The 27252-nt window shown below is 45.4% G+C and overlaps 1 protein-coding gene across 4 annotated transcripts in view; it reads left to right on the plus strand.

The window, feature by feature from the left end:
- Positions 1-27252, plus strand: part of ar (androgen receptor) — a 549391-nt gene that overhangs the window by 380610 nt on the left and 141529 nt on the right. For 2 of the 4 annotated variants that reach the window (XM_072505807.1, XM_072505806.1), the window contains exon 5: positions 22467-22611. The exons of 1 other annotated variant lie outside the window; for it this stretch is intronic. In XM_072505807.1, coding sequence (XP_072361908.1) covers positions 22467-22611 — 145 coding nt within the window. One more of the 4 variants, XM_072505808.1, reaches the window with a different exon arrangement.

Here is a 27252-nt window from a genome sequence, read left to right on the forward strand (position 1 = left end):
GCTGAGTGGGTGGGAATGGAGAAGGGCTCCTGAAAGGGGACCTCCCTCCGGCCCTGACCACATCCCCACCGAACAAATACTCAACAAGCCCAGTGGTGATAGCAACACTCCAGTCATGGAACCAACTGCGACAGCACTTTGGACTAACCGAAATGTCCATTAAGGCCCCCATCTGCAATAACCACAGGTTCACGCCCGCGACAATGAACACCACTTTCAAAAGGTGGAGACAGGATGGAGGGACACTGACAGTTAGGAACTTCTACACAGACAACAGACTGGCAACACTCGAGGAACTAACAGAGCAGTACCAGCTGACAAGGGGGAATGAGCTAAGATATATCTGCAGGTCAAAAACTTCTGGGGCGGGATTCTCCCTTCTGGGGACTAAGTCCCCACGCCGGTGGGAAAACCGGCGCCAAACACTCCGGCGTCAACAGCCCCCGAAAGTGAGGAATTCAGCAAATTTTCGGGGGCTAGTTTGACGGCGGAGTGGTTGGCGCCGCATCAGCCAGTGCCCAAGGGCCAGCACGAGTTCACCGGCCCCTGGGTAATATGGTGGAGCTCTACAGGGGCCCGGACAGAGGAAAGAAGGCCCCCATGGAAACAGCCCACCCGCAGGATCGGTATGCCCCGATCCCGGGCCAGGCCACCGTGGGGGCCCCCCCACCGGGGTCGGATCAGTTCGCTCAGTTGTTCCAAGATCTGTTTGCAGCCAACAACCAGTAAGGCAGAGGGAGCTGAAAGCCACAACGCAACAATGAATGCCACAAAAGGGAGGGGAGGGAGGGAACAAAGAAATATGGAGCCAAACCAGGCTCAGCAAATAACAAAATACACGGTGTCATGTCAACCAAACAGGAACCAATGTAGGAGCTGAAAAGGGTACACCAGACCATTAGAAGGGGAGATGGGTCAAGAAGAAAAGAGGGAGAGGAAAGTTGGGGTCCTGACTGTAAATAAGTACCGACTAGAGAATGCAAAATAAGAAGCCGCAATCGATGTAAATAACAAAAGACACCCCATATGTATGTATATCTATTTATCTATATATAATATATAGAGATAAATATATATATTTTTGTTTTTTTCTTTTTCTTTTGTGGTGTTTTCGATGTGTGTTATCGATTACCTTTGTTTTGTATAACATAAAAAATCCTGAATAAAAACATTTATTAAAAAAAAGATTGTCAAACAAACAAAGAACAAAGAAATGTACAGCACAGGAACAGGCCCTTCGGCCCTCCAAGCCCGTGCCGCCCATGCTGCCCGACTAAACTACAATCTTCTACACTTCCTGGGTCCGTATCCCTCTATTCCCATCCTATTCATGTATTTGTCAAGATGCCCCTTAAATGTCACTATCGTCCCTGCTTCCACTACCTCCTCCGGCAGCGAGTTCCAGGCACCAACTACCCTCTGCGTAAAAAACCTTGCCCCTCTCACCTTAAACCTATGCCCCCTAGTAATTGACCCCTCTATCCTGGGGAAAAGCCTCTGACTATCCAGAACTATTGTCGGAGAACAAAGTGCTTTGCAGGTTATAATGCACGAGCATATGGGCATGGCTCTGTATGTCAGCACAGTTAAGGATCAAACCCGCACAGGGCAGATGTTAAATAGTGCAATTTAATTCAGCTTTCACAAATCAAGGTACATTCAAGCAAATCATAATGTCTGTTATCGAAAAGGAAGTGGGACCTGCTAGCCAGCAAAAGATATAATACCAAACAATGGTATTTCAAGTAAAGGAAATCTGCCTGGTCATACCCTTGCAATAGAATCATAGAATCTACAGTGCAGAAGGAGGCCATTCGACCCATCGGGTCTGCACCAGCCCTTGGAAAGAGCACCCCATTTAAGCCCACGCCTCCACCCTATCACCGTAACCCAGCAACCCCACCTGACGTTTCTGGACACTAAGGGCAATTTAGCATGGTAAATTCACCTAACCTGCACATCTTTGAACTGTGGGAGGAAACCGGAGCACGGAGGAAACCCACGCAGACAAGGGGAGAACGTGCAGACTCCGCACAGACATTGACCCAAGCCGGAAATCGAACCTGGGACCCTGGAGCTGTGAAGCAACTGACTAATCACTGTGCTACCGTGCTCCCCTAATGGCCTCTGAATGTTTCCCCTCAACATCCTGGCCTCGCTATTTCCATCCTCTTAACTGTCCTCACTGTCGTAGGAGATATCTTGGTCCTCGGCCAAAAAATCCACCCTTTACTACACAAGGTTGTGTAGAGCACAGCAGCTAATGATGATCTGAGACACACTCCATACTGAGTAGTTGAGAGTACTTCCTGAGTGATGTAAATATCTGAACCTCATTTTAGGAAGTCTGTCATATGTCAATTTTGGATCTTGTGGAGGCATGTGCAGCATTGACCTCTGTGAAGCAGCACTCTACAGACAGCAAACTAGCATCTTCAGCCAGGTAGTCTAGGGATATCTCCTGGACCGAAGGAGGTTCTTCAAAAATTTGTGGCACCTGGGATTGGATCAGAATGTAGGCATTGTAAGAGCTCCGTGGTAACCAAGCACAGACATGCAGGATTTGTCTTCTGTAAATAACAAAGAGCTGCACATTCAAAGAATGGAAACCTTTCCTCAGGCTGTTGCTCCTCCCGACCCAGGACTAATCTGTGCCAGATCCTCCTCCTTCCCAGTTGAAAGACCTACATCATCTCAGTTTCAGTGGATCTGTGAACAAATTGAAGTAACCAATCTAGCTTGCATATTCTTTTCAGATTAGCCTCCATCTTAGAGCTACGAAGTCAGTGCTAAGCCCTATGCCTGGATTCCGTTTAGACATGGCAATCCCACTCCACCCTTTCCAGTTGAAGGGCATCCTGGAGGAACAGAAATGAGTGTTCCTCCTGTTCATACTTGACTTGGAGACATTCCTCTTTGACCAAGTGATGACTATCATGTGTGAGAAGCCTCCCTCAAGACACGATTCAGCTTGCCTTCGTTATCCTTGAGACGTTAAATAGACCATTGCCTTGGCAGCATAGAAATACTTAATGGATAAGCCTTTGTCAGCCATGATCATTAATCCAGGAGGAAGGAAACATGGAATTGGAAGTTCGATGCCATCAACCAGCCATGCTCTTTGGAGGCATCCACCTCCCTCCTCCACTTCATCGCTCCCTCGTGACAGCAGCAAGTTTGGGCTGATAAGTGGCAAGTAACATTTAAGCCACACAACTGCCGGACAATGGCCATCTTCCACAAGATAGAATCCAACTATCTCCCCTTGATGTTCAGTGGCATTATCTTTGTTAAATCCCTCACTATAAAAAGTCCTGGGGTTACCATTGACCAAAACCTGAATAGGACCAGCCATATGAATACTGTAGCTACAAGAGCAAGTCAGAGGCCGGAGTAACTCACGACCTGATTCCCCAAATCCTGCCCACCATCTACAGGGTACAAGTGAGGAGTGTGATGGACTACTCCACTTTACTGTATGGGTGCAGCTCTAACAACACTCAAGAAACTCAACAGCATCCAGGACAAAGCAACCTACTTGATTGGCACCCAATCCACCACCTTCAACTTCCACTGCCTCTACCACTGACGCACAATGATAGCACTGTGTACTATCTACATAATATACTGCAGCAACTCACCAGGGCTCCCTCGACAGCATTTTCCAAACCTGAGACCTCTACCACCTAGAAGCCTTGTACTTGGGCAGCAGACACATGGGAAAATCAACACCTGAACGTTCTTCTCCAAGTCACACACCATCCTGATTTGGAACTATATCGCCGTTTCACCACTGTGGCTGGGTAAAATCCTGGAACTCCCTTCCTAACAACGCTGTGGATATTCTGACAACACATGGACCGCAGCACTTCAAGAAGGCAGCATACCAAGGGTAATTAGAGATGGACAATAAATGCTGGCCTAGCCAGCGACACCAACAACCCATGAGAGAAAGAAAATGTACATATTATTGGAAAACCTTCATGACACAGTAGTATGATATTATTGAAATGGACCTCTAATACTGAACAAATGCATATGTGCCAATTGTCAGAATTTTGTGAGTGCAGTCTAAGGGCTGGTATTGCAAACAAAATCACCACCGCATTCTCCTGCAGTTGCAAGAACAGGAGTTCCCACAGTCATATAAGGGTATCTGGCATAGCAAGGATTAATGTGGGACAGGGAAACAAGACCACCGATTGTGATGTAAAGAGACACGTGGCCTGTTTTGGACTGGACAGAGACCTGTGGAGAAGCAAGCATGAAGTTAGCTAATAGCTTGGGCTATATCCTGTACAGATGTACATAGTCATTTTATCAATGAACACTTAATGTTCAACTATGCAAGGCTGTTTCTGAGACCTACTAAACATGCAAGATCTACCTATAGTATTCAGCAAGAAGATAGACTTACATTTATATAACGTTTTTCATAACCGCAGGACAGAAAAGAATATGCTTTAATATCAATTAAGTAATTTTTGTAATGTAGATACTGTCTTGATGCTGGAAAATGGCTGCTAACTTTAACAGAAGCAGAAAAATGTCAGCTTAAATATGTTAGAGGGAGTATTAAATAATACCTGCTTGAATGTGAGAAAAGGCTGAAAGGTGACCGTTTGAACAGGGAGTGGAAGAAGCAAAAGCTGTTTGGAACTGAAAGACTCGAGGTTAAATTAAGAGAGAATAAGAATGAGAATGTTTTTGTGACAGTTTCTTGGAGTGATACATTGTGGAACTGACTAGGGATAAAGCTGTTTTAGATCTAGGATTGTATAATGAAGCAGGGTTAATTAGTAATGTCATTGTAAAAGATACTTTGAGAATAGTGATCACTGTACCACTGAATTTGTGTTAAGTTTGAAGTAACTTAGACCAGTCACAAACAACAATCTTAGATTTACAAAAGCCAATTCGATAGATGTGAGGGGAGAATTGGATACGGTTAATTGGACAAATAAATTAAAAGGTAGGGAGATAAATGAGAAGTTGGAAACTTTTAAAGAAACAACTCAAAAGTTTCAATAAAAATACATTCCATTAAAAAACAAAAACTAGACGAGAAAGACCCATCTGTGGCTCACTCAGGAAGTTGAAGGTAGTTGGAGTCATTTCATTACAGTAAAAGAAAGATACTTACGCTGTTGCAAAAAATAGTAGAAAGCCTGAGGATTGGGCATGTTTTAAAAACCAGCAGAGGGCCACCAAAAGGTTGATTTTTAAAAAAAGATTTAAAAAATAGAATGAGTGAACTTACCAGGAATATAAAAACAGCTTTTAAGAGTTTTCATAAATATATAAAAAGGAAGAAAGTTGCTAAAGTAAACATTGGCCTGTAGAATTGAGGCAGGAGAAATTATCAGGGGAATGAGGAAATGACAGAGACATTAAACAAATATTTGTGTCTGCCTTCTCAGGGGAAGACACAAGTTTCACTAAAAAGAGTGAGACAATTGATAAAATAAATATCAGCAGAGAAAAAGTAATAGTGAAACGTGAGGGATTAAGATCCAATAAATCCTGGGACCTGATGATCTACACCCTAGGGTTCTAAAATAGATAGCTGAAGAGGTTGTGGATGTACTGGCTACAATTCTCCAAAGTTCCTTGAATTCAGGAATGAGCCTTGGTGGGGTTTTCTGTCAGAAGGTCGTGCAGAATCGATGGGCCGAATGACCTCCTTCCGCACTGTAAGAATTCTATGATTCTATGAAAACCTACAAAATTCTGAAGAGGATAGACGCTGAGAGATTGTTCACACAAGTGGGGGAGTTTAAAACACAGGGCCACAGGATAAGAGGCCAATCATTTAGGACTGAGTTGATGAGAATTTACCTCAGCGTTGTGAACCTTTGGAATACTCTGGCCCAGAGGGTTGTGGGTGCTTCATCATTGACTACGTTTAAGGCAGGGATAGACATAATTTTGGTGTCTCAGGAAATTGAGGGACAGGGGAAATGGGCCGAAAAATTGAGTTGAAGCATAAGATCAGCCAGGATCTTGCTGAATGGCTGAGCAGGTTTGTCGGGCCTTATGGCTTCCTCCTGCTCCTATTTCTTGTGTGCTTGTAACAAACCCATGAGTGGAATGGAAAAACTGATAATTTCAGACAAATAGGGTACAAAAATTATAAATATTTTTTTTTAAATGATTTTACAGATGACCCACATTTAGAAAGGAACCGAACAAAAGGGAAAGGAAGTCATGTCCACATAAATGGAAATGTAAATTTTGAGAAACAGGAAATGTTTTGATGCAGAAGCAAAATACTGTATACCTGTATAATACTGTATTCAAAATCTGAAGTAAAAACTGAAAGTGCTGGAAGCACTCAGTCTGGCATCATCTATGGCGAGAGAGGGGCAGAATGGTGGCATAGAGCGGAGGAGTGGGCATAGGAGTGTTCTTTTTCAGAGGGTCAGTATATATCCGAAGGGCGGAATGGCCTCCTTCTGTCCTGTTGGAAATTTATGAAGAAACAGAGAGTTAGTGGGTAGAATCTTGTGGAGGCAATGGGGGTCTCACCTGCTGGCTGGAGAGCTGGCGAGAGATATGTATTACCTCCTCTGGGGAAAACCCAGCGGCAGGCCTTTCCCTGGAATCAAGACCCTGGTGGTGGAAGTGCCGCAAACTGTGGCCTTCTGGTGAATCAGAAGCTCTTTTGCTCTGCAGAGTCACAGGGAAGGTTGTGGATGCTGCAGGAAAAACACACACCAAAGTCCCAGGTTCGCTGAGCGAGATCAGTAATGGTGGGAAATGTTTTGTGAAGTGGAGGTCACAGGGTAGGGATTGTATGCGGGATTGGGCGGCATGGTAGCACAGTGGTTAGCACTGTTGTTTCACAACACCAGGGTCCCAGGTTCGATTCCCAGGTTTGGGTCGCTCTGTGCGGAGTCTGCACGTTCTCCCCGTGTCTGCGGGGGTTTCCTCCAGGTGCTTCGGGTTCCTCCCACAAGTCCCGAAAGATGTGCTGTTAGGTGAATTGGACATTTTGAATTCTCCTTCTTGTGTCCCCGAACAGGCGTCTGAATGTGGCGACTAGGGGCTTTTCACAGTAACTTCATTGTAGTGTTAATGTAAGTCTACTTGCGACAATAACAATTATTATTATTATAAGATTGGCAGCATGGACACGTGGGTTACAGTGAGCCATCCCTTCCCGATGCCAGGTGCCTCAATCAGGCAAGTAGATTTGAAGGAGGGACCCCCGGCTCCGCCACCCAACAAGCATCCCTCACAGGTCTACTTGTCATGCTGCATTGTGACAAGCATGCCTGCTAACGGGTTAATACCAACGGTGACGAGATGAGGCTCTTAAGTGGCCATTGATTGTTCGCTTCAGGGATTCAATTGGTGGCAGGATAGGAACCATGGACCTTCACACCCCAAACTTACAGCTGGCTGGAGTTGAGAAGGCGATGCTCAGCTGATTAAATGCCCTTCTCAGCTCCAAACACACCACTACGATGACAGAAGCTCCTGCCCAACGTTTCACATTGATAAACTTTTGACAGAACCATAAAACCTTAGAGCTACAACAGATTCTAAGCAAGTATAGAAGTTTGGAAGGGGAAGGAGCTGGGGAAGTGGTGGAGGCAGTAGCATAGTGATATTGTCGCTGGACTAGTGATCCAGAGACCCAGGATAATGATCTGGGGACTCGGGTTCGAATGCCACCACAATAGGTGATGGAATTTAAACTCAATTAAAATACCTGGAATTAAAAGTCTAATGATGACCATGAAACCATTGTCAATTGTTGTAAAAACCCATCTAGTTCAATAATGTCCTTTGGGGAAGGAAATCTGCCATCTTTACTTAATCTGGCCTACATGTAACTCCAGACCCACAGCAATGGGTCTTAAATGCCCTCTGAAATGGCCTAGCAAGACACCAAGTTGTATTCAACCGCTATAAAAATATAAAAAAGGAATGAAACTGGACGGACCAGCCAGCACGAACTGGGCACCAAAAACAACAACAGCAGACCCAGCCCTGCCGACTCTGCAAAGTCCTCCTTACTAACATCTTGCAACTTTGATTTTGTCTATATATGAGTTTGTGGAACCCACCTCTTCACTCACCTGATGAAGGAGCTGAGCTCAGAAAGCCAGTGTCTCCAAACAAACCTGTTGATCTTTAACTAGGTGTTGTAGGACTTCTTACTGTGCAAAAGACAAGGCTGAGGCACTCGCAACAATCTTCAGCCAGAAGTGCCAAATGGATGATCCATCTCGGTCTCCCCAGCATCTCAGATGTCAGTCTTCAGCCAATATGATTCACTCCACGTGATATCAAGAAACAGCTGAAGGCACCGGATACTGCAAAGGCTACGGGCCCTGACAATATTCCAGCAATAGTACAGAAAACCTGTGCTCCATAACTTGCCTCACCCCTAACCAAGCTGTTCCAGTACAGCTACAAAGCTGGCATCTACCCAGCAATGTGGAAAGTTGCCCAGGTGTGTCCTGTACACAAGAAACAGGATAAATCCAACCCAGCCAATTACCACCCTATCAGTCTACTCTCCATCATCAGTAAAGTGACGGAAGTGACGTAAAGTGTTATCAAGCAGCACTTACTCAGCAATAACCTGCTCACAGATGCTCAGTTTGGGTTCCGCCAGGGTCACTCAACCCCAGACCTCATTATAGCCTTGGTTCAAACAAAGATAAAAGAGCTGAATGCCGGAGGTGAGTTGAGAGTGACTGCCCTTGACATTAAGGCAGCATTTGATCGAGTATGGCATCAAAGAGCCCAAGCTAAACTGGAGTCAATGGAAATCAGGGGGGAAACTCTCCGCTGGTTGGAGTCATACCTGGCACAAAGGAAGATGGTTGTGGTGGTTGGAGGTCAATCATCTCAACTCCAGGACATCACTGCAGGAGTTCCTCAGCATAGTGTCCTCGGCCCAACCATCTTCAGCTGCTTCATCAATGACCTCCTTTTCATCATAAGGTCAGAAGTGGGCATGTTTGCGGATGACTGCACAATGTACAGTCCCATTCGTGACTCCTCGGACAATGAAGCAGTCCATGTCCAAATGGAGTAGTCCATGTCCAAATGCAGCAAGACCTGGAAAATATCCAGGCTTCGGCTGACAAGTGGCAAGTTACATTTGTGCCATACAAGCGCCAGGCAATGACCACCTCCTACAAGAGGGGATCTTACCAGCGCCCCTTAACATTCAGTGGCATTACCATTGCTGAATCCCTCAGCATCAACATCCTGGGGGGTTACCATTGATCAGAAACTGAACTGGACTAGCCACATTAATGCTGTGGTTACCAGGGCAGGTCAAATACTAGGAATCCTACGGTGAGTAACTCATCTCCTGACCCCCCCCCCCAAAGCCTGTCTACCATCTACAAAGCACAAGTCCGGAGTGTAATGGAATACTCTCCACTTGCCTGGATGAGTGCAGCTCCAGCAACACTCAAGAAGCTCACACCATCCAGGACAAAGCAGCCAGCTTGATTGCTCCCCCTTCCACAAACATTTAAATCCTCCACCATCGATGATCAGTGGCAGCCATGTGTACCATCTACAAGATGCACTGCAGTAACTCACCAAGATTCCTTCCAAACCCACGACCACTACCATCGAGAAGGCCAAGAGCAGCAGATACCTGGCAACCCCACTACCTGGAAGTTCCCCTCCAAGTCACTCACTACTCTGACTTGGAAATATATCGCCGCTCCTTCACTGACGCTGGGGCAACATCCTGGATCTCCCTCCCTAACAGGACAGTGGGTGTACCCTACACCTGAAGGACTGTAGTGGTTCAAGAAGGCAACTCACCACCATCTTCTGAAGGGCATCTAGGGATGGGCAATAAATGCTGGCCTAATCAGCGACGCCCACATCCCATAAATGAATTTTAAGGAAGAACAAATACAACAACTTGTTTTTCTATAATGCCTTTAAAGTAACAAAATGTCCTAAGTGTCTTCATGGATGTGTTACAGAGCAAAATGTGACATTGAATCTCATGAGGCCCGATAAGAATGATAGCCAAAAGCATAGTCAAAGAGGTAGATTCTAAGAAGTGGCTGAAGAGAGACGACAAAGATGGAGGGCGTGATCGAAAGGCCTCGTCACGTCCCAGCATGGTAGTATAGTGGTTAGCACAATTGCTTCACAGCTCCAGGGTCCCAAGTTCGATTCCAGGCTTGGGTTACTGTCTGCACGTTCTCCTCGTGTCTGCGTGGGTTTTCGCCGGGTGCTCCGGTTTCCTCCCGCAGTCCAAAGATGTGCAGTTTAGGTGGATTGGCCATGTTAAATTGCCCTTAGTGTCCAAAAAAGGTCGGGTGGGGTTACTGTGTTACGGAGATAGGGTGAACGTGTGGGCTTGGGAAGGGTGCTCTTTCCAAGGGCCGGTGCAGACTCGATGGGCTGAATGGCCTCCGTCTGCACTGTAAATTCTATGATTTGGTGTCATGATGGGGCTGTTACATTTTGCGAGATTTGTAATGCTCAGATCCGCCTCGCGATGCCCAATGGCTCACTTAAATATGTAAATCTGGATCTCGTCCAGCGAGGGCAAGATCTTGCGAGACTTCATGGGCGAAATTCTCCCGAAACGGCGTGATGTCCGCCGACATGGCGCCCAAAACGGCGCCAATCAGACGGGCATCGCGCCGCCCCAAAGGTGCGGAATGCTCCGCATCTTTGGGGGCCGAGCCCCAACATTGAGGGGCTAGGCCGATGGCGGAGGAATTTCCGCCCCGCCAGCTGGCGGAAACGGCCTTTGTTGCCCCGCCAGCTGGCGCGGAAATGACATGTCGGGGCGGCGCATGCGCGGGAGCGTCAGCGGCCGCTGACAGTTTTCCACGCATGCGCAGTGGAGGGAGTCTCTTCCGCCTCCGCCATAGTGGAGACCGTGGCGGAGGCGAAAGGGAAAGAGTGCCCCCACGGCACAGGCCCACCTGCGGATCGGTGGGCCTCGATCGCGGGCCAGGCCACCGTGGGGGCACCCCCCGGGGCCAGATCGCCCCGTGCCCCCCCCCCCAGGACCCCGGAGCCCGCCCACGCCGCCTTGTCCCGCCGTTCAAAAGGTGGTTTAATCCACGCCGGCGGGACAGGCAATTTATCGGCGGGACTTCGGCCCATCCGGGCTGGAGAATCGAGCGGGGGGGGGGGGGGGCCACCAACCGGCGCGGCCCGATTCCGGCCCCCGCCGAATATCCGGTACCGGAGACTTCGGCAACCGGCGGGGGCAGGATTCACGGCTGCCCCCGGCGATTCTCCAACCCGGCGGGGGGTCAGAGAATGACGCCCCACAATCTGGATCTTGCCCTCACTGGACGAGATCCAGATCTGCATATTTAAGTGAACCAGTAGGCTTATTTAAATATGTTGCCGTCCAATTGTCGCAAGGCCCAGGACCAAACACCTGTGCCTGGGAGACCTCGCCATGACATTATTTAGCACTGGTCCACACAAACGTAGGCCAGGTGTAATGGCACCTGGGTGGATCCCCCAGAACATCGGAGATACCCGGGTGGTCAGACTCCAAGCAGAGTGATACACTGGCACTTCTGCCATCTTGGCACTACCAGCCTGGCATCTTGACACTGGCACCCAGGCACCCTGGCAGTTGCAGGTTGGCAGTGCCATGGTAACCGGGAGTGCCCAGCCCTCATGAGATGGGGCGAAGGGGGGCTCGAAGACCCATAACAGATAAGTTGGGGTGTTTGGGTGGTCCAGAGACTGCGATGGGAGGGTCGAGAGATCAGGATGGAATTTAGAAGTGGTGCCCTGACCTTTTCCTGCACTAACCAGCTAAATGAGATAAGTGCAGCCTTGGCAGGGAATTCCTTGCCGAGGCCAAAAAGAACGAGTTCTGTTTGATGGTGGGCAGATCTGAGAAACGTGCTCAAAATGGAACTCTCTTTTGGGCATTAAATTACGTCCACCGGTTTGCTTGACCAGGAGCCAATATAGGTCAGCAAGCACAAGGGTGATAGGTGAATGGGGCTTGGCGTCAAGTAAACACAAGCAACAAAGTTTTGGAGGAGCTCAAGTTTACAGAAGGTTAAATGATGTAGACTGACCAGGATTGCGTTGGAATGGTCAAAATCAAAGGTAATAAAGACATGCATTGAGGGTTTCAGCAACAGTTCAGCTGAGACAGGAGCCGAATTGGACAGTGTTACAGAGTTGCAAATAGACAGTCTTGGTTATGATGCAGGTTGTTTTTTTCTTTATTTGTTCATGGGATGTGGGCTTCACTGGCTGGACCTGCATTTACTGCCCATCCCTAATTACCCTTGAGGGGACAGTTAAGAGCCAACCATGTTGCTGTGGATTTAAAATCGCATGTAGGCCAGACCAGGTAAGCAGATTTCCTTCTCGAAAGGATTTAAGTGAATTAAAGGGTTTTTTACCACAATCGATAATGGTTTTAATTCCAGATTTGTTTTATTGAATTCAAATTTCACCATCTGGCAAGATTTGAACCTGGGTCCTAGGCCATTACTCTGGGTCTCTGGTTTACTAGCCCAGTGACAATACCGTTGTGCCACCACCTTCCCAAGATCTGTGGTTAGAAGACACCCAGGGGTCAATTAAGACACCAAGGTTACAAACAGTTTGATTCAGATTATCATAGAATTTACAGTGCAGAAGGAGGCCATTCGGCCCATCGAGTCTGCACCGGCTCTTGGAAAGAGCACCCTACCAAAGGTCAACACCTCCACCCTATCCCCATAACCCAGTAACCCCACCCAACACTAAGGGCAATTTTGGACACTAAGGGCAATTTATCATGGCCAATCCACCTAACCAGCACATCTTTGGACTGCATATCAGAAGTAACAGTGAGGGAACAGATAGATAAATGTGGACTCAGGTAAATTCAGTCCTATCCAGCTGGACAATAGTGATGAGCAGGTGAAAGACTGCAAACAGGTAGAGAAGGGCATGAAGGTATAATTTATTTTTGTCACAGTCACACAGGATGTCATTTCTTACTTTGAAAAGTGCTGTTTTGGTACTGTGGCAAAGGTGGACTAGATTGGATGGATTCCTGGAATGATGAACATAAATTTGGGAGGCAACAATACACTCAAGAGAGTAAAGGGAGGTTGCAGATGGGATGCTAGTTTGCCAGGAAGGTGTGATCAAGAGTTGGTGTTTTGAGAAACGGGTGACGACAGTAAAGGGGAGGGTAACAGTATCTGGAGACAGACAACAATTGACAAAATCAGCTAACATGGGCAACAGAATGAATAGTGAGGTGGTTAGCTTTTTAGTGAGAAAAGGGTCAAGGGAACAGGAGGTGTGGCTCATGGACAAGATGAGTTCAAAGAAGGCAAAAGCAGAGATAGGAGAGAGACTAGGGAAAGATGCTAGTTCAGGGCCAGGCAGGGGGATCTTAGAGGAAGTTTGTCCTGGAGGGGTAGCAAAAGCAAGGAAGTATAGAGGTAGCTGGCCTCAATCTTAGTGAGACAGAGGTCCATGAGCTCCTTACGCTTACTGTCATAGATGAGGGAAGGTCTATGACAGGATGCAAGACAGGAGAGATAGCTGAAATATTATTAGACATTTAGAAGATACAGAGTTATGAAAAGCTTAGGACCTAGGAGCAGAGGAAGAAAGAAATATGAATACAAAAAACTGGCAATGGTTGAGCAGGCTACAATGACTAGAAGGCTGGATGAATAAAAAAGTAGGTAAACACTAATGGTACAGACTGCCCACCAGCAGAGTATTTTGAGAGGTCCATACCAAGAAAAAGCCATTCCTCATTCCAACACATCGTCCACCCCCCAGAAACAGTCATTCTACATTGGCAGAATCTTCTATGGAAGAAGTTGGACGGTGCAGAGCGGCCAGGTTTGAGAGGCCAAAGTTGCTGGGAGGGAGGGATAAAGTGGAGGGAATGACTGCGAGTGTGTGGTGCCTTCAATGGGCCTGGGGGCCTGCAAAGGAAGGCCCTCACAACCCCGTTTGCCTGACATCAGCCTGTGCAACAAATGCTAGTATCGGCCTCCCCTCTGCCGCAGGTATAATACCAGCAGGAACTGGATGAGGCCCTTTAATGGCCGTTAACTGAACACTTAAAGCCCACAATAGGGCCACGGGCTGGTGGGCTGCCCATTGGCTCTCCCGCCATGCGTATAATTGCAATAGGGCCAGAAACAGGTGGTAGATGGTGGGCATGGTACTTGTTTTTTTCTTATTTTGCCTTGCTGTAGCGATTTTGGATTATTAGCCCCGTCTGTATGTGACAGCTGTAATGTCAGGCAATTTGCTATATAGAAGTATCAAACAAACAACTTGTGCTTTAATAAGAACATCTAATTCATCCCAGATATCTTTATTTTGGTGGGATTTGAATTCATAGGGCGAGATTCTCCGACCCCCCGCCGGGGCTGGGAATCGCACCGCGCCGGTTGGCGGCCCCCCCCCCCCCCCCCCCCCCGCAATTCTCCAGCCCGGATGGGCCGAAGTCCCGCAGCTAGAATGCCTGTCCCGCCGGCGTGGATTAAACCACCTCTCTTACCGGCGGGACAAGGCAGCGCGGGCGGGCTCCGGGGTCCTGGGGGGGGGGCGCGGGACGATCTGGCCCCGGGGGGTGCCCCCACGGTGGCCTGGCACACGATCGGGGCCCACGGTCTCCACCATGGCGGAGGCGGAAGAGACTCCCTCCACAGTGCACGCGCGGGGATGCCGTGAGCGGCCGCTAACGCTCCCGCGCATGCGCCGCCCGGCAGTGTCATTTCCAAGCCAGCTTGCGGGGCACCAAAGGCCTTTTCCGCCAGCTGGCGGGGCGGAAATCAGTCCGGCGCAGGCCTAGCCCGTCAAGGTTAGGGCTCGGCCCCCCAAGATGCGGAGGATTCCGCACCTTTGGGGCGGCGCGATGCCGGACTGATTTGCGCCGTTTTTGGCGCCGGTCGGCGGACATCGCGCCGATACCGGAGAATCGCGCCAATGATTCTGTGGGCGCAATTCTCCCATCGGGAGACTAAGTCCCGACGCCGGAGTGAAAACCGGAGTGTTTCACTTCGGCGTCGGAGGCCGCTCCCAGCCCCCTATTCTCCCGCCCTGGGGGGCTAGTAGCATTGTTGCGTCATTTACACGCTCCGGGTACGCGGCGCCACGTAAATGACATCAACCACGCATGCGCGGTTGCCGTCCTCCCCGAGGCCGCCCCGCAAGAAGATGTTGGATGGATCTTGCGGGGCGGCGGAAGAAAGGAGGTCCTCCTTCAGAGAGGCCGGCCCGCCGATTAGTGGGCACCGAACGCAGGCCAGGCCCCTTTTGAAGACTCCCCCGGTGCAGGAATCTCTCCCCCCCCCCCCCCCCCACAGCGACCAGGTGTGGACGGCGCCGGCGGGAAGCCGTCGTGTTGGGCACTCCACCCGGGCCAGAGAATCACCGCTCGCCCATTACAAACGGCGAGCGCCGATTCTCCCAGCAGCCAGCCGTGATTCTCACCACGTCGATTTGGGGGTGGGGTGGGAGAATCGCGTGCGGGTGCCGGGGCGACGTGGCGGGACTCGCGTGGCGCCCCAGCGATTCTCCCACCCGGCGTGGGGGGGGGGGAGAATTCCGCCCTGGGTCTTTGGAGTATTAGTGCAGTAGCGTAACTATTTTACAGTATACTATTCTGTACACACAAATTAATGGCTGTCACACCTAATAGTAGCACAAAAACGTATTGTTTTATTTCAATGTGATTCATTTACTAGACCATGTTTCTGTTATGGCCAAGATGAAGTGCCCGCGAAGCTCCAGGTCAGTGTAAGGTCAATTCAATGCTTTAACATCTGCGACAAGGATACCTGCAAACAATTTTCAGCACAGGAAATGCATTACCAGTGGCAGTTAAGATCACTTACTTGTTCAATTTTTATGTCCCCAGTTTCTTCAAAGCTTGCACAGGTGACATCTGTAATATCAGGAATTCATGTATTAAATGATTCTTGCATTAATAAGAAAATCCAGATCATGATTGGCAGTGCCTGCTTTCCACACATCAGCCATGTTTAAATTCCAAGGGATTCATCAATGCCATTCTCATTTGGAGAAACAGACTGTCTGAAAGGATAAGACTGCCTTTGGTATCAAATAAGTGTTGCCATTCTTAAACCAAGGCCATCCTATTCAGCCCTGTCAATGGCACCATAAACAATGCAGAAACACCCATGTACCTTCCAGAGTTTTTAATAAAACAAATTGCCATCCTAGCATCACTTCAAATATGCTGCCAGATCACAGCAATACTTCATAATACATTAGGTCTCCATGATCATTGTCTGCTGCCTGACTTTGCAACACATGGAGACCTAACCAAGCACAAAGAAGAGTCCACTCTAACAAAAACCAGAACAAGGCACTGGCAATGACATAGATCAATGTTCACATAAATACACCTATCTGTGAAGATGAGAGTTGCACCAGATACAAATTTAACATGGGGCGCGATTCTCCGACACCCCACCGGGTCGAAGAATCGCCGGGGCCGGGCTGGCTGCCCCCGCCGTGTCCCGAATTCCCCGCCACCAGAGATTCGGCGGGGGCGGGAATCGTGCCGTGCCGGTCGGTGGGGGCGGGAGTCACACCGCGGCGGTCGGCGGGCACACCACTGGTGATTCTCTGGTCCGCGATGGGCCAAAGTCCCGCCGCTGTCAACCCTCTCCCGCCGGCGTGGATTAAACCACCTTTTGAATGGCGGGACAACGCGGCGTGGGCAGGCTCCAGGGGGTGCCCCCACGGTGGCCTGGTCCGTGATCGGGGCCCACCGATCCGCAGGCAAGCCTGTGCCGTGGGGACACTCTTTTTCTTCCGCCTTCGTCATGGTCTTCACTATGGCGGAGGCGGAAGAGACCCCCTCCCCTGCGCATGCGCGGGGATGACGTCAGCAGCCGCTGACACTCCCGCGCATGCGTCGCCCGGCGAAGACCTTTCGGCGCCGGCTGGTGTGGCGCCAAAGGCCTTTCCCGCCAGCTGGCGGAGCGGAAACCACTCCGGCTTGGGCCTAGCCCCTCAAGGTGAGGGCCTGGCCCCCAAAGGTACAGAGACTTCTGCACCTTTGGGGCAGCCCAACGCCGGAATGGTTCCCACCACTCTATTACGCCGGAACCCCCCGCCCCGCCGGGTAGGGGAGAATCGCGCCCATGTTTTTTGAGGATCTCTTCAATGCATCAAGTGATCTAAAACACTGTTCACAATATTATCCACTGCACTATACCAGTTACCATTCATAGTAATGTTGTGTGCCTTATTCTGCAATTTTGGACATTCACAGTGGAAAATTTGTTTTCAGATCTCGTGCATCCATTTGAAGCTAAGCCCATGCAGGAAACTGCCTCCTGGGCTCAAACACTGAAATCAAGAATATTCTGTACCGTTATAGCTATTTAAGGGCTTAGAAAAGTCTCTGAAACTAAATATTTGAAGGCCCTTGCACAAATGGCAGTAGATGCCAGAAAATAGGCAAAGCCACCCAACACAATGGAAGTAGAAGGTGTTTCAAAGCCAACAAAAGAAAACTGGAGCTACTTTTGTCCTAACAGCTTCCACTGAAATCCACCATGCCATCATACTAATTCTTCTCACTGCGGAATCATTTTTAAGGAATTGTATTGCAGATAAAAAGGGATGTCACAAAGCACAAGCATTGAGCTAAAAAACATATCTAGTATACAAATGCCAAAGCAGAGAAATAAATGATTGTAATTAGTAAATTTGTCCATTGAGTATTTCAGGTGGCTGCCCTGCTTTTTTTTTGTACTAATCCTTTGACTTTATTGCACAATTTCTGAACAATCTCAGTCCAGTTCTCAGTAGAGTTTGAATGGTCTTTGGCAAATTGTTCACTGCCTTTCTTCCAACTGCTTTATCTTGTGTAGTATCACCGACAAGCATTTTAAAATCATTGTCTCTGGCCAAAGATCAAACTCAAAGATTATTTTGCAATGTCAGCACTTTTGGTTGACAATTTGTACTTTCCAATTTTATTCCATAATATCCCTGTGAAGTGCCTTGGGATATTTTATTATGTTAAGGGTGCTATATAAAAATAAGTTGTCTTGCATATGGATTTATCAATTAAACATCATACTTGACATTTTGCTACTTGGACATTAGCTATGTCAGTGGTATTAAGAGGTCAGAAGATCACATAAAGGCAGTACACAATTGATCTTCGAGTAGGAATTGCAAAGCAGTGCATTTACGCACTTTCAAGAACTGGATAACATCGAACATTTTTCTAGGACTTCAATAGTTTTGTTATTGTCCATTCCTGACTTTGATACATCAGTAACATTACTTGGGTCAGTTCTTTGCTCAACTGTATCACTATTCAACAATGAGTTTTTATTTACAGGAGGAACTTTCAAATTGCGAGACTCTATACCATCGACCTTCTTCACTTCCTCCAGTTTGCTTTGAAGTTCACAAATCTCATTGCTCTTCTCACTTCATTCGTTTTGATTTTTAAATTCTGCATTCAACAAATTATTCAGATTTACCAGAACCACCGTTTCTTGTTCAAGGCATTTTCCACGATACCTCATAAATGCTTCTGATGCTTGAAGTTCACCAAGTTTTAACGGAAGATCAACCTTTGCCAAGTTTGCTTTTTCAAGTTTATCGTTTTGACTGTCCAAATCCACAATCAAATGTGGACAGAATCCCAATTGTTCTCATTAGTTCTCTTGTTTTATTCGCAAACTCCTTTTTCATACACAAAAGTTGATTTTCTGTGTTAATCGGGTTTACCTTCCATTTCTTGTTATCTGCAATAAGTGTCTCACATTTATATCCACAGTAGTTTTCAAACATTTAAGATCACCATGATCAAGTGTCTGTTTTAATACAGTTGTCAACACATTACTTTTTCCACAAGCCAAATCATGACACAGGATGAAATCTATTCCCACCATAACAATTCCATTTATTTATTTTTTATTTTTTTTAAATATTTTTATTCTCCTTTTTCACATTTTCTCCCAAATTTACACCCACCAACAATAAACAATAATCAGCAACAAATATGTCAATCCCCATAACAATAACAACGATCCCATCCTCCCACCAACCCCCAAACATTGGCCCACATGTTTACATAAACAAATGACAAAAAGGAATCAGAGATTACCCATAGTCACCCTTAATACACACAGCCCCCCTCCCCCAACCCTCCCACCCATCCCCCGCAACTAATGTTCGATGTTATCCAGTTCTTGAAAGTGCGTAAATGCACTGCTTTGCAATTCCTACTCGAAGATCAATTGTGTACTACCTTTATGTGATCTTCTGACCTCCTAATACCACTGACATAGCTAATGTCCAAGTAGCAAAATGTCAAGAAATTGCCAAGTATGATGTTTAATTGATAAATCCATATGCAAGACAACTTATTTTTATATAGCACCCTTAACATAATAAAATATCCCAAGGAACTTCACAGGGATATTATGGAATAAAATTTGACATACCATGTCAGGAGATATCCGGGCCTGTGACTAAAAGTTTGATCCAAAAGATACTTTTGTCTTAAGTGTCAGGAGTGTCTCAAAAGAGGAAAATGAGGGGAGAAATTTGAAAAGCAGGATGAGAAGTTTAAAATCGAGGCTTGCTTAATCGGGAGCCAATATAGGTCATTGAGTATAGGGACGGTGGGTGAACCAGTTACGACATGGGCAGCAGAATTTCGGATGACCTCACCCAAGTTTCTGGAGGGTAGAAAGTGGAAAGTTGTCAGGATTGCATCAGAATAGTCAAGTCTGATGGTCAACGGCATGGGTTCAGCAGCAAATGATCTGAGGCAGAGGTGGAATTTTGTAATGTTACAGTGGTGTTAGAAGATACAGTTTTGTTAACAATTCGGCCTGAAACATACTCTCGCTATGCTGGTGAAAGGTTAGGGTAAGTTATGATTTACTGAAGTAACAAAGCCTGCTGCTTATACAAACAATTCTTCTTCTGTTTTAAGTCAGTGAGGGAAAGTATGAACTCCCAACCAACTGTGAACTACAATATAATGTGGTATGATCCTGAAATTAAGCAAAACATATAAAATTGGGCATTGCAAAGAAAAGTTAGTTTTTCAGGCCAGATGCTGCAAACCTTACCAAAAGCAGTCAGGAAGACGAGGCAAACATTCCGTGATGGCTACTCTCCCTTTAGGAGTACATTATTTGCCAGGCATGAAGTGGCTTAATACTGGCAACATCACTTAATCAGCAGAGCCCTTTCTTGACTGATTCACATGAAGGGCCCTTATATTACGCATTCCAAGGAGGTCTAGCCAGTAGACCCCAGGCTGAATTCAGTGAAACACTGCTGCCTACAGCATACTTACTGCATCCATAGGAAATTTCCCTCTGAGCAATTATAGGTTTTGTGTTAAATAATCTTAAATGGAACAGAAGTATTAAGGAAGAGCATCATTTTCAGCTTCAAGTTGTCAACATTCAAACTACATAATCGGGAAATTATTACCATATATTTGATGTATTTAATTGAATGTTGAGTTGCATATTTATTTGTCACTTACTACAGCCAGACAGGAGCTTAATATAAAAAGCTAATTGTTAGTATTTGAACCATTGAACATGAAACTAGAAGATGGGTTCAGCACAGTTACTTTGAAGGTAGAAGTTGTCCCATTAAAAACTAATATAATTATGGCATTCCTTGGAAGGCACAGTCGCCTTCTTTACTGCATTGCTGGTCTGCTACTAATTGCCCATTGGCATTTTTGCTTTCTTATTCTGTCATGGTTTTCTCATGTTGGTCATTGATCTGCACATTGAAGTCCCTTTCAAAGTGGAATTACCAGTGATGCAGATTATTTTCTCAAACATTGGAGGAGTTGGGTCATGAAGGGGATGAATGTATATTATAAGCCTCTTTTCAATCAGTCTAAACATGTGTAACACTGCATTGAGATACCAATTTCATCATTTTAATTGCAGCATAAGCTTTGATGTACTTGCACTCTGTCCATAGTTGGCACTTAGGTATTGTGGGCCTGATCTGCATAGGATAACCTTGATCTTGTTGGCGCAATCCTTCCACTCTTTATTGACCTTCAAATAAGAGTGCTACAGATGACAACCTTAATATGAAGCCACCATGAAAGCTTCTGGGTAAGTATGCATTGATCAGCATGATTCTATGCTGGTGGTCAGATACGTTATGTAATGAACTACTATAAACTGTTTTTGGTTCATTACAGGCACAGCATTGCACAGATTGCTCAAATAGGTTCAATTCATAATCTAATTTAAGATATCTGAGAATCCAGCAAGTTTTTCAAATTGTTTCCCTCTCACTTTTCTCCCTTTAGTCAGCGATCAATCTGATGAAATACTGGCCCTGCCGAATAATGCTTCTGTGATTTTGATGGTACATCTGTGGGCTGCAACTGCTGAAACTCTGTATGTCATCAGAGCTAGCAATGATGGAAGGAATTCTATGCATAAAATTGAGGGTCAGGCTGACTTCGACAGCTATTGTGCTGTATCCATGTTAGATGTTCCCTGTCGATCTTTCTTGAGGAGATAACATCATTCCATTGATACTTTCCTGCTGCACCTAACCATTATTAAGCACATCTCTATTATCATTATATGTATATTATATGGGAGACTCACTGTGCAGCAGAGAAATAAGACTTGGTGGTGAATTTTGCATGCCGCCTGACACTCATGTAGTCCTTTACTGCGTTATTGAACGAACTACCAGGTCCAGCACTGCTGGTGCATTGAATGCAGTCCCCATAGTGTATTAAAATATAGAATGTGAAAAAGATATTTACAGTCACTCATCTTTAAATGAAGAGTTGCAATATTCTCACAGCAAGCTCTGCAGCAACAAAAAATCCAATTGAAAAGAATGCATTGTGCAAATGTTACTGTTGCAATATGGGCATTTCACTATTAAGTGTATAATCTTTGGTTAATTGCTCGACCGCACAAATTGATCGCTTTAGCAGTCGCACAATAGATTTATCTTACGGCAACTCGGAAATTACTCAGATGCAGCAGCACGCACCACTACTTTGCATTCTTAACATTGTTGGCCACTATCTTGACAGCAATGCCTAAGCAACCAATTTTTTCCAATGATGAATTGTTTAGAAGTAGATCATGCATCACAAGGAATTATCAGTAACTATGTTTGTTAGAAGCTGCTCTGAAAATGGCTTATGTGGCTAAGAGGCTTTACCTGCTTATAATAAAGTGAAAAAATGAAGACATTTTGAATTTAGTCTGGACCAATTGTGGCACTCCAATTTAATCACATGAACCTGAGATTGTGGTTAAAAATATGCAGCCTGATTAGAGCACAAACTCCAAATATCTGTGTATACATTTGCGCTATTGTTAATTTTGCTCTGTGCTTATCTGCTAAGAAGGTCTGTTCTTTGCACAGCTGTGTACTGATCAATGCATACTATCATTTAACATTATTTCAGCAGAAGTGCTCCTTGTCTGCAGGTTTTCGCAATTTACATGTGGATGACCAAATGAGTCTCATACAGTATTCGTGGATGGCAGTTATGGTCTTCGCAATGGGTTGGAGATCCTATAGAATTGTGAATTCCAGAATGCTCTACTTTGCACCAGACTTGGTATTTAATGAGTAAGTGAACATATTTCTGGTAGGAGTGTGCTACACACTGACTCAGATAAAAATTACATAATTTATAAGTAATTCCCATTAAATATTCAACCTGTAACTCCTTAAAACAAGCTTTTGGCTATGGAGGTCTTTCACTCCCTGAGTATAGAACCTCATTTACAGGTGCTTGACTCCAACTCTATCACTGTTGCTTGGCCTACTATAATTTCAAGTCCTCAATTTGTTGTGGCTTAACTGAAACTTGTAGGGAACTGCTTTTTACTTTTGATTACATCAACTTCTAATACTGTTGGACAAACTAATGGCAAATGAAAGCTTTGATAAAACAAGCTCAAGAAAATGTATTTAAAGCTCTATGCCTTAAGAAAATTTAATATTACTAATTCCCGATCACAGATAGGGAATGTAAAATTGAAGTATTTTTAAAGGAAAAAATATACAGTAAAATTGGCATTATTGTTATGTATTTGCTTCTGACACCTATAAAAGATAGCTATAATAAGCATAATTATTCTGCCTTGTATCCAAATTAAATTATTTTCAAAAGTTCCACATACTGGTTGAAGGGAAGGCAGGAAATCTAATTTATTTACAGTTATGATTGGGTACAATTGATGATGGAAATCTGGACTAGTCTGATTTCTCAGTTATGGTTTAAACGACAGTTGCCTACATGTCAAATGTCTACAAATTATGCAGATATGCCTGTTAATTCAGTTATTATCCTGGGGAATTCTGTGTGGATTTTATTTCTGTTTAATACTGTGTTATTACTGATATTATGTTTTGTTCATGTTAATCTATGAAATTAAAGTGATAAACTGTTTAAAACGTAGTATTTGTTGTTTAACATGCGCTAATTATAAAATGCCATTTTTGACTTTTTTGAGTTGTACAATTTGCAAATACGTCCATATATCATTGCAGCCTCTTTTTTTCTCCTTTGTATCTGTCCAGCACTTTGGAAGCCTGCTGAGATTCTGAGGTATTGCTTGAAATAATATGATGTGGAGAGAGGCCTTTTTAGCCTTGTTTATCCACAGTTGATTTTTACTCAAGATACGGACAAAACATTTTCTGTTGTGAAATAATTTATATTCTCTATTACATGTAATAGTTTCAATTTGCCAACAGATGTGCAGCCCCATTGGATTTAAGTTCATCAAGGAGCAGGAGCTATAATTGCTTTCAGAAATGACTGACAACTTCGAAGAAAAAAAGCGCAATTACTATAAATATATCACATGTATACAATTTTTAATCAAAGGAATAAAATGAGGGAGGAATGACAGATTCTCAGGAAGGCCAGTGCGCAAATTCCAATTTGTTTGGTTCAATCAACTTGCATAAGACATGCTCCAGTTTTGATATAATTCCTTAATGACATATTATGAATTTATTAGTTTCCTTTCGGATGGTAGTTAAATATATTTCTGAGCTTCAATACCATTTTGTGGTCGTGAGCTGCCAAAAATGGCTTCATTACTCACATTTATGAAATAGCTCATGTATATTGTAATTATATGATCTAAACTGACTTAAAGGGAATGGAAATCAAGGAAGGGGAAAATCTATTCAAAATCAGGGCATTCATGATCCAATGCTCCAAGCAGGGAGTGGTGCTTACAAGAATCAAATCAGAAAGATCGCAAGTACACAGGCTATGATTTGCCATTCATTTTTAAGCACCAAATCACAGATTCACCCGTTGTGTTGTATGGGAACAATGTATTTGTTGTAAGGGAACCACGATGTGAAATGGCATCAAGAAGTTAGGACTGAATGATGACATGTGATTATCATTCACTTCTTCTACTAAGCATAAGCGCAAATGCATCAGTTTCTTTCCACCATTTGAAAGGTATTTGTCCTCCTTTATTTCCCAATATTAAATTGGGCCAGGTCTTCAAACTTACCACAGAGTGCAGATCATGATAAGTGGTCCATTGCAGTTTTTGCAGTTGCCATAATTATTATTTTTCGTCAGCACAGTTTATCTTTCAGGTTTCACTTCTAGGACTCGCATTGCAATTAGCATCAACCAAGGCTCTTTGAAGAAAAAAGAGCTAATTACTTTTTTTGCGCACATGCATAAAAATCGACACTGCAGTGGCATGATAGTTAAGATTGGTGATGTCACATGTGGTTTCTAATCCCACATTTTTATAGAGAACAAGCGCAATTACATCAGTTTGTTTTTCTTCAGCTCAAAGATCATGGGCGGAATTCTCCCCCCCCCCCCCCCCCCACGCCGGGTGGGAGAATCGCCCGGGCGGCGCGTGAGTCCCGCCACGCCGTCCCGACGCCCGCACGCGATTCTCCCACCCCCCACCCCAAACAGGCGCAACGTGAATCACGGCTGGCCGCTGGGAGAATCGCCGCTTGCCGTTGGTAATGGGCGAGCGGCGATTCTCCAGCCCGGATGGACCGAGTGGCCTGCCCAACACGACAGGTTCCTGCCGGCGCCATCCACACCTGGTCGCTGCCGGCGAGAACAGCGCGGGAACGCTGGGGAGGCAGCCTGTGGGGGGGCGAGGGGGGTTCCTGCACCGGGGGGGGGGGGCTCAAAGGGGGTCTGGCCCGCGATCGGTGCCCACCGATCGGCGGGCCGGCCTCTCTGAAGGAGGACCTCCTTTCCTCCGCTGCCCCGCAAGATTGATCCGCCATCTTCTTGCGGGGCGTCCGCGGGGAGGACGGCAACCGCACATGCGCGGGTTGGCATGCGCAGGTGACGTCATTTACGTGGCGCCGGTCGTGTCATTTACGCGGCGCCAAGGCCCGGCGCGCGTAAATGACGCGGCGCCGTTCTCCCACCCCGGGGGCGGTAGAATAGGGGGCTGGGAACGGCCTCCGACGCCGGAGTGAAACACTCCGGTTTTCACTCCGGCGTCGGGACTTAGTCTCCCAATGGGAGAATTGCGCCCCGTATTTTGTCTTCCATTCCTTGCATTCTCTAATATTGAACTGTGGATGATCTTCAGTCTTGTCACAGTTTGTAGACATAAACAGTCCCTCACAGTTTCTACAATTGCTGCAATTCTAATTGTTTAGTTTTTTTCATCAGTTTATCTTTCAGGTTACTATTTTAGCTCTCAGACTATGAAGTTCAATTAGCATCAACTAAGGCTTTTCAAAAAAGTATTGTTATTTCTTCTTAGGAAATGTGTACAAAAGTGGCAAAACTGCAACGCCTATTTTTAAGCCCAGCGGCATTAGCGCACTTTTAAATACATTGCCAGCAATTCAGTTATCTGTTTCTAAGGCATTCATAAAAATGACAGAGAGCATTAACAAAGAACAACAAAGTTCACAGATAAACAAGGGGAGCTTGGGGCTAAGCCGCTATACTGAAATGTTTCACCACTAGAGGGCACCAGTAGGCATGATGTTGGCTTAACTGCTGAGCTTGTGATCCAAAGAATTTCAGAACCAGAATGCCGGCACCAACATCTGCAATGGGTGTCATCACCGTTTGAGATGCAGATCCAAAAAAAAAGCAATGAACTTGAATTTCTATATCGCTTCAGACATGCCAAGGTACTACAAAATTAATGGATTACTTTTGAACTGTTTTCTCTGTTATGCAGGTGAATATGATAGCCAATCTACACATGGGGAGGTCTCACAAGCAGCAAATGGGTGAATGATCTGATTTGTTTTTGGTAGTGTTATGACTGGGATGGGAGGAGTGCATACTTTGACCAGCTCCGCTACTCCACAGCTCACACCATTAGTAAAAGTTTGATTCACTCAGCAAAATTTGCTACTGTTACCCTGAATAAAAGTGACTTTAACCAGGCTTCTTCCAATAAACAACAGACTTATTAGTTTATTATAAAACCAGTCTTGTCAAATAGCATGGCAAAGCGTACTAACATACAGTATGAAATATGAAAGAAAACTAGTTACTCTTTCAAGATAACCTACACATCACCCCCACACTAAAAAAAATGGTTTCTGCCAAAGGTGATTCAAGGGAAAAGGATAGATGGTGGAGTCCTTGAAATGGGTCCCGGGTTATACGTTTGTTCTCTCAGCACTGATCTGTGAAACAATTGATGACTCTTGCGCTGCTTTTCAGGTGGGCTTGAGGAACATTTGGAGGCACTTTATTCCAGCACATGGTACAACTGAACTGCAAAAAGGCTGCTGTCTTTTCATCAGCAGTTGGTCCTTCTTCTTCTCAAAGCAAAACCAACTTTTAAACATAGTTTTCCAGGCACATTTTATTTTCAGAGCCATAAACTACACGTGATCCTCTTGTCCACAGTCCACCAGGGTCGAGAGGTTTCCAGCTTCCTTAAAACTGCTTGATTAACTTTTCTTGTAAAATTATGTTTTTTCCAGGAATAGCAGTCAGATGCTGCATTAACCTTTTAAGAGACTGTCTCTCAAAACACAAATTCTTCAAAAATGTTCTTAGTCCTTGAAGATAAACCATTTTCTTTGATTACAATGTTCATGACGATATTGTTGTTTGAAGGAACACTATTGGCTAGGACAAGGGGAGTTCTCTGGTTTCCTTTGAGTTGTACCACACAACTTTTCCATCTCCCTGTTGACATTAGTTAACATACAATACAAAAGACAGCACCTAACACAATAATATTCTCTAAATATTGAGTGTAAAATAAAATTTAT

The sequence above is a fragment of the Scyliorhinus torazame genome, chromosome 5 (assembly GCF_047496885.1).
Source record: "Scyliorhinus torazame isolate Kashiwa2021f chromosome 5, sScyTor2.1, whole genome shotgun sequence".
NCBI classification, from domain to species: Eukaryota; Metazoa; Chordata; class Chondrichthyes; order Carcharhiniformes; family Scyliorhinidae; genus Scyliorhinus; species Scyliorhinus torazame.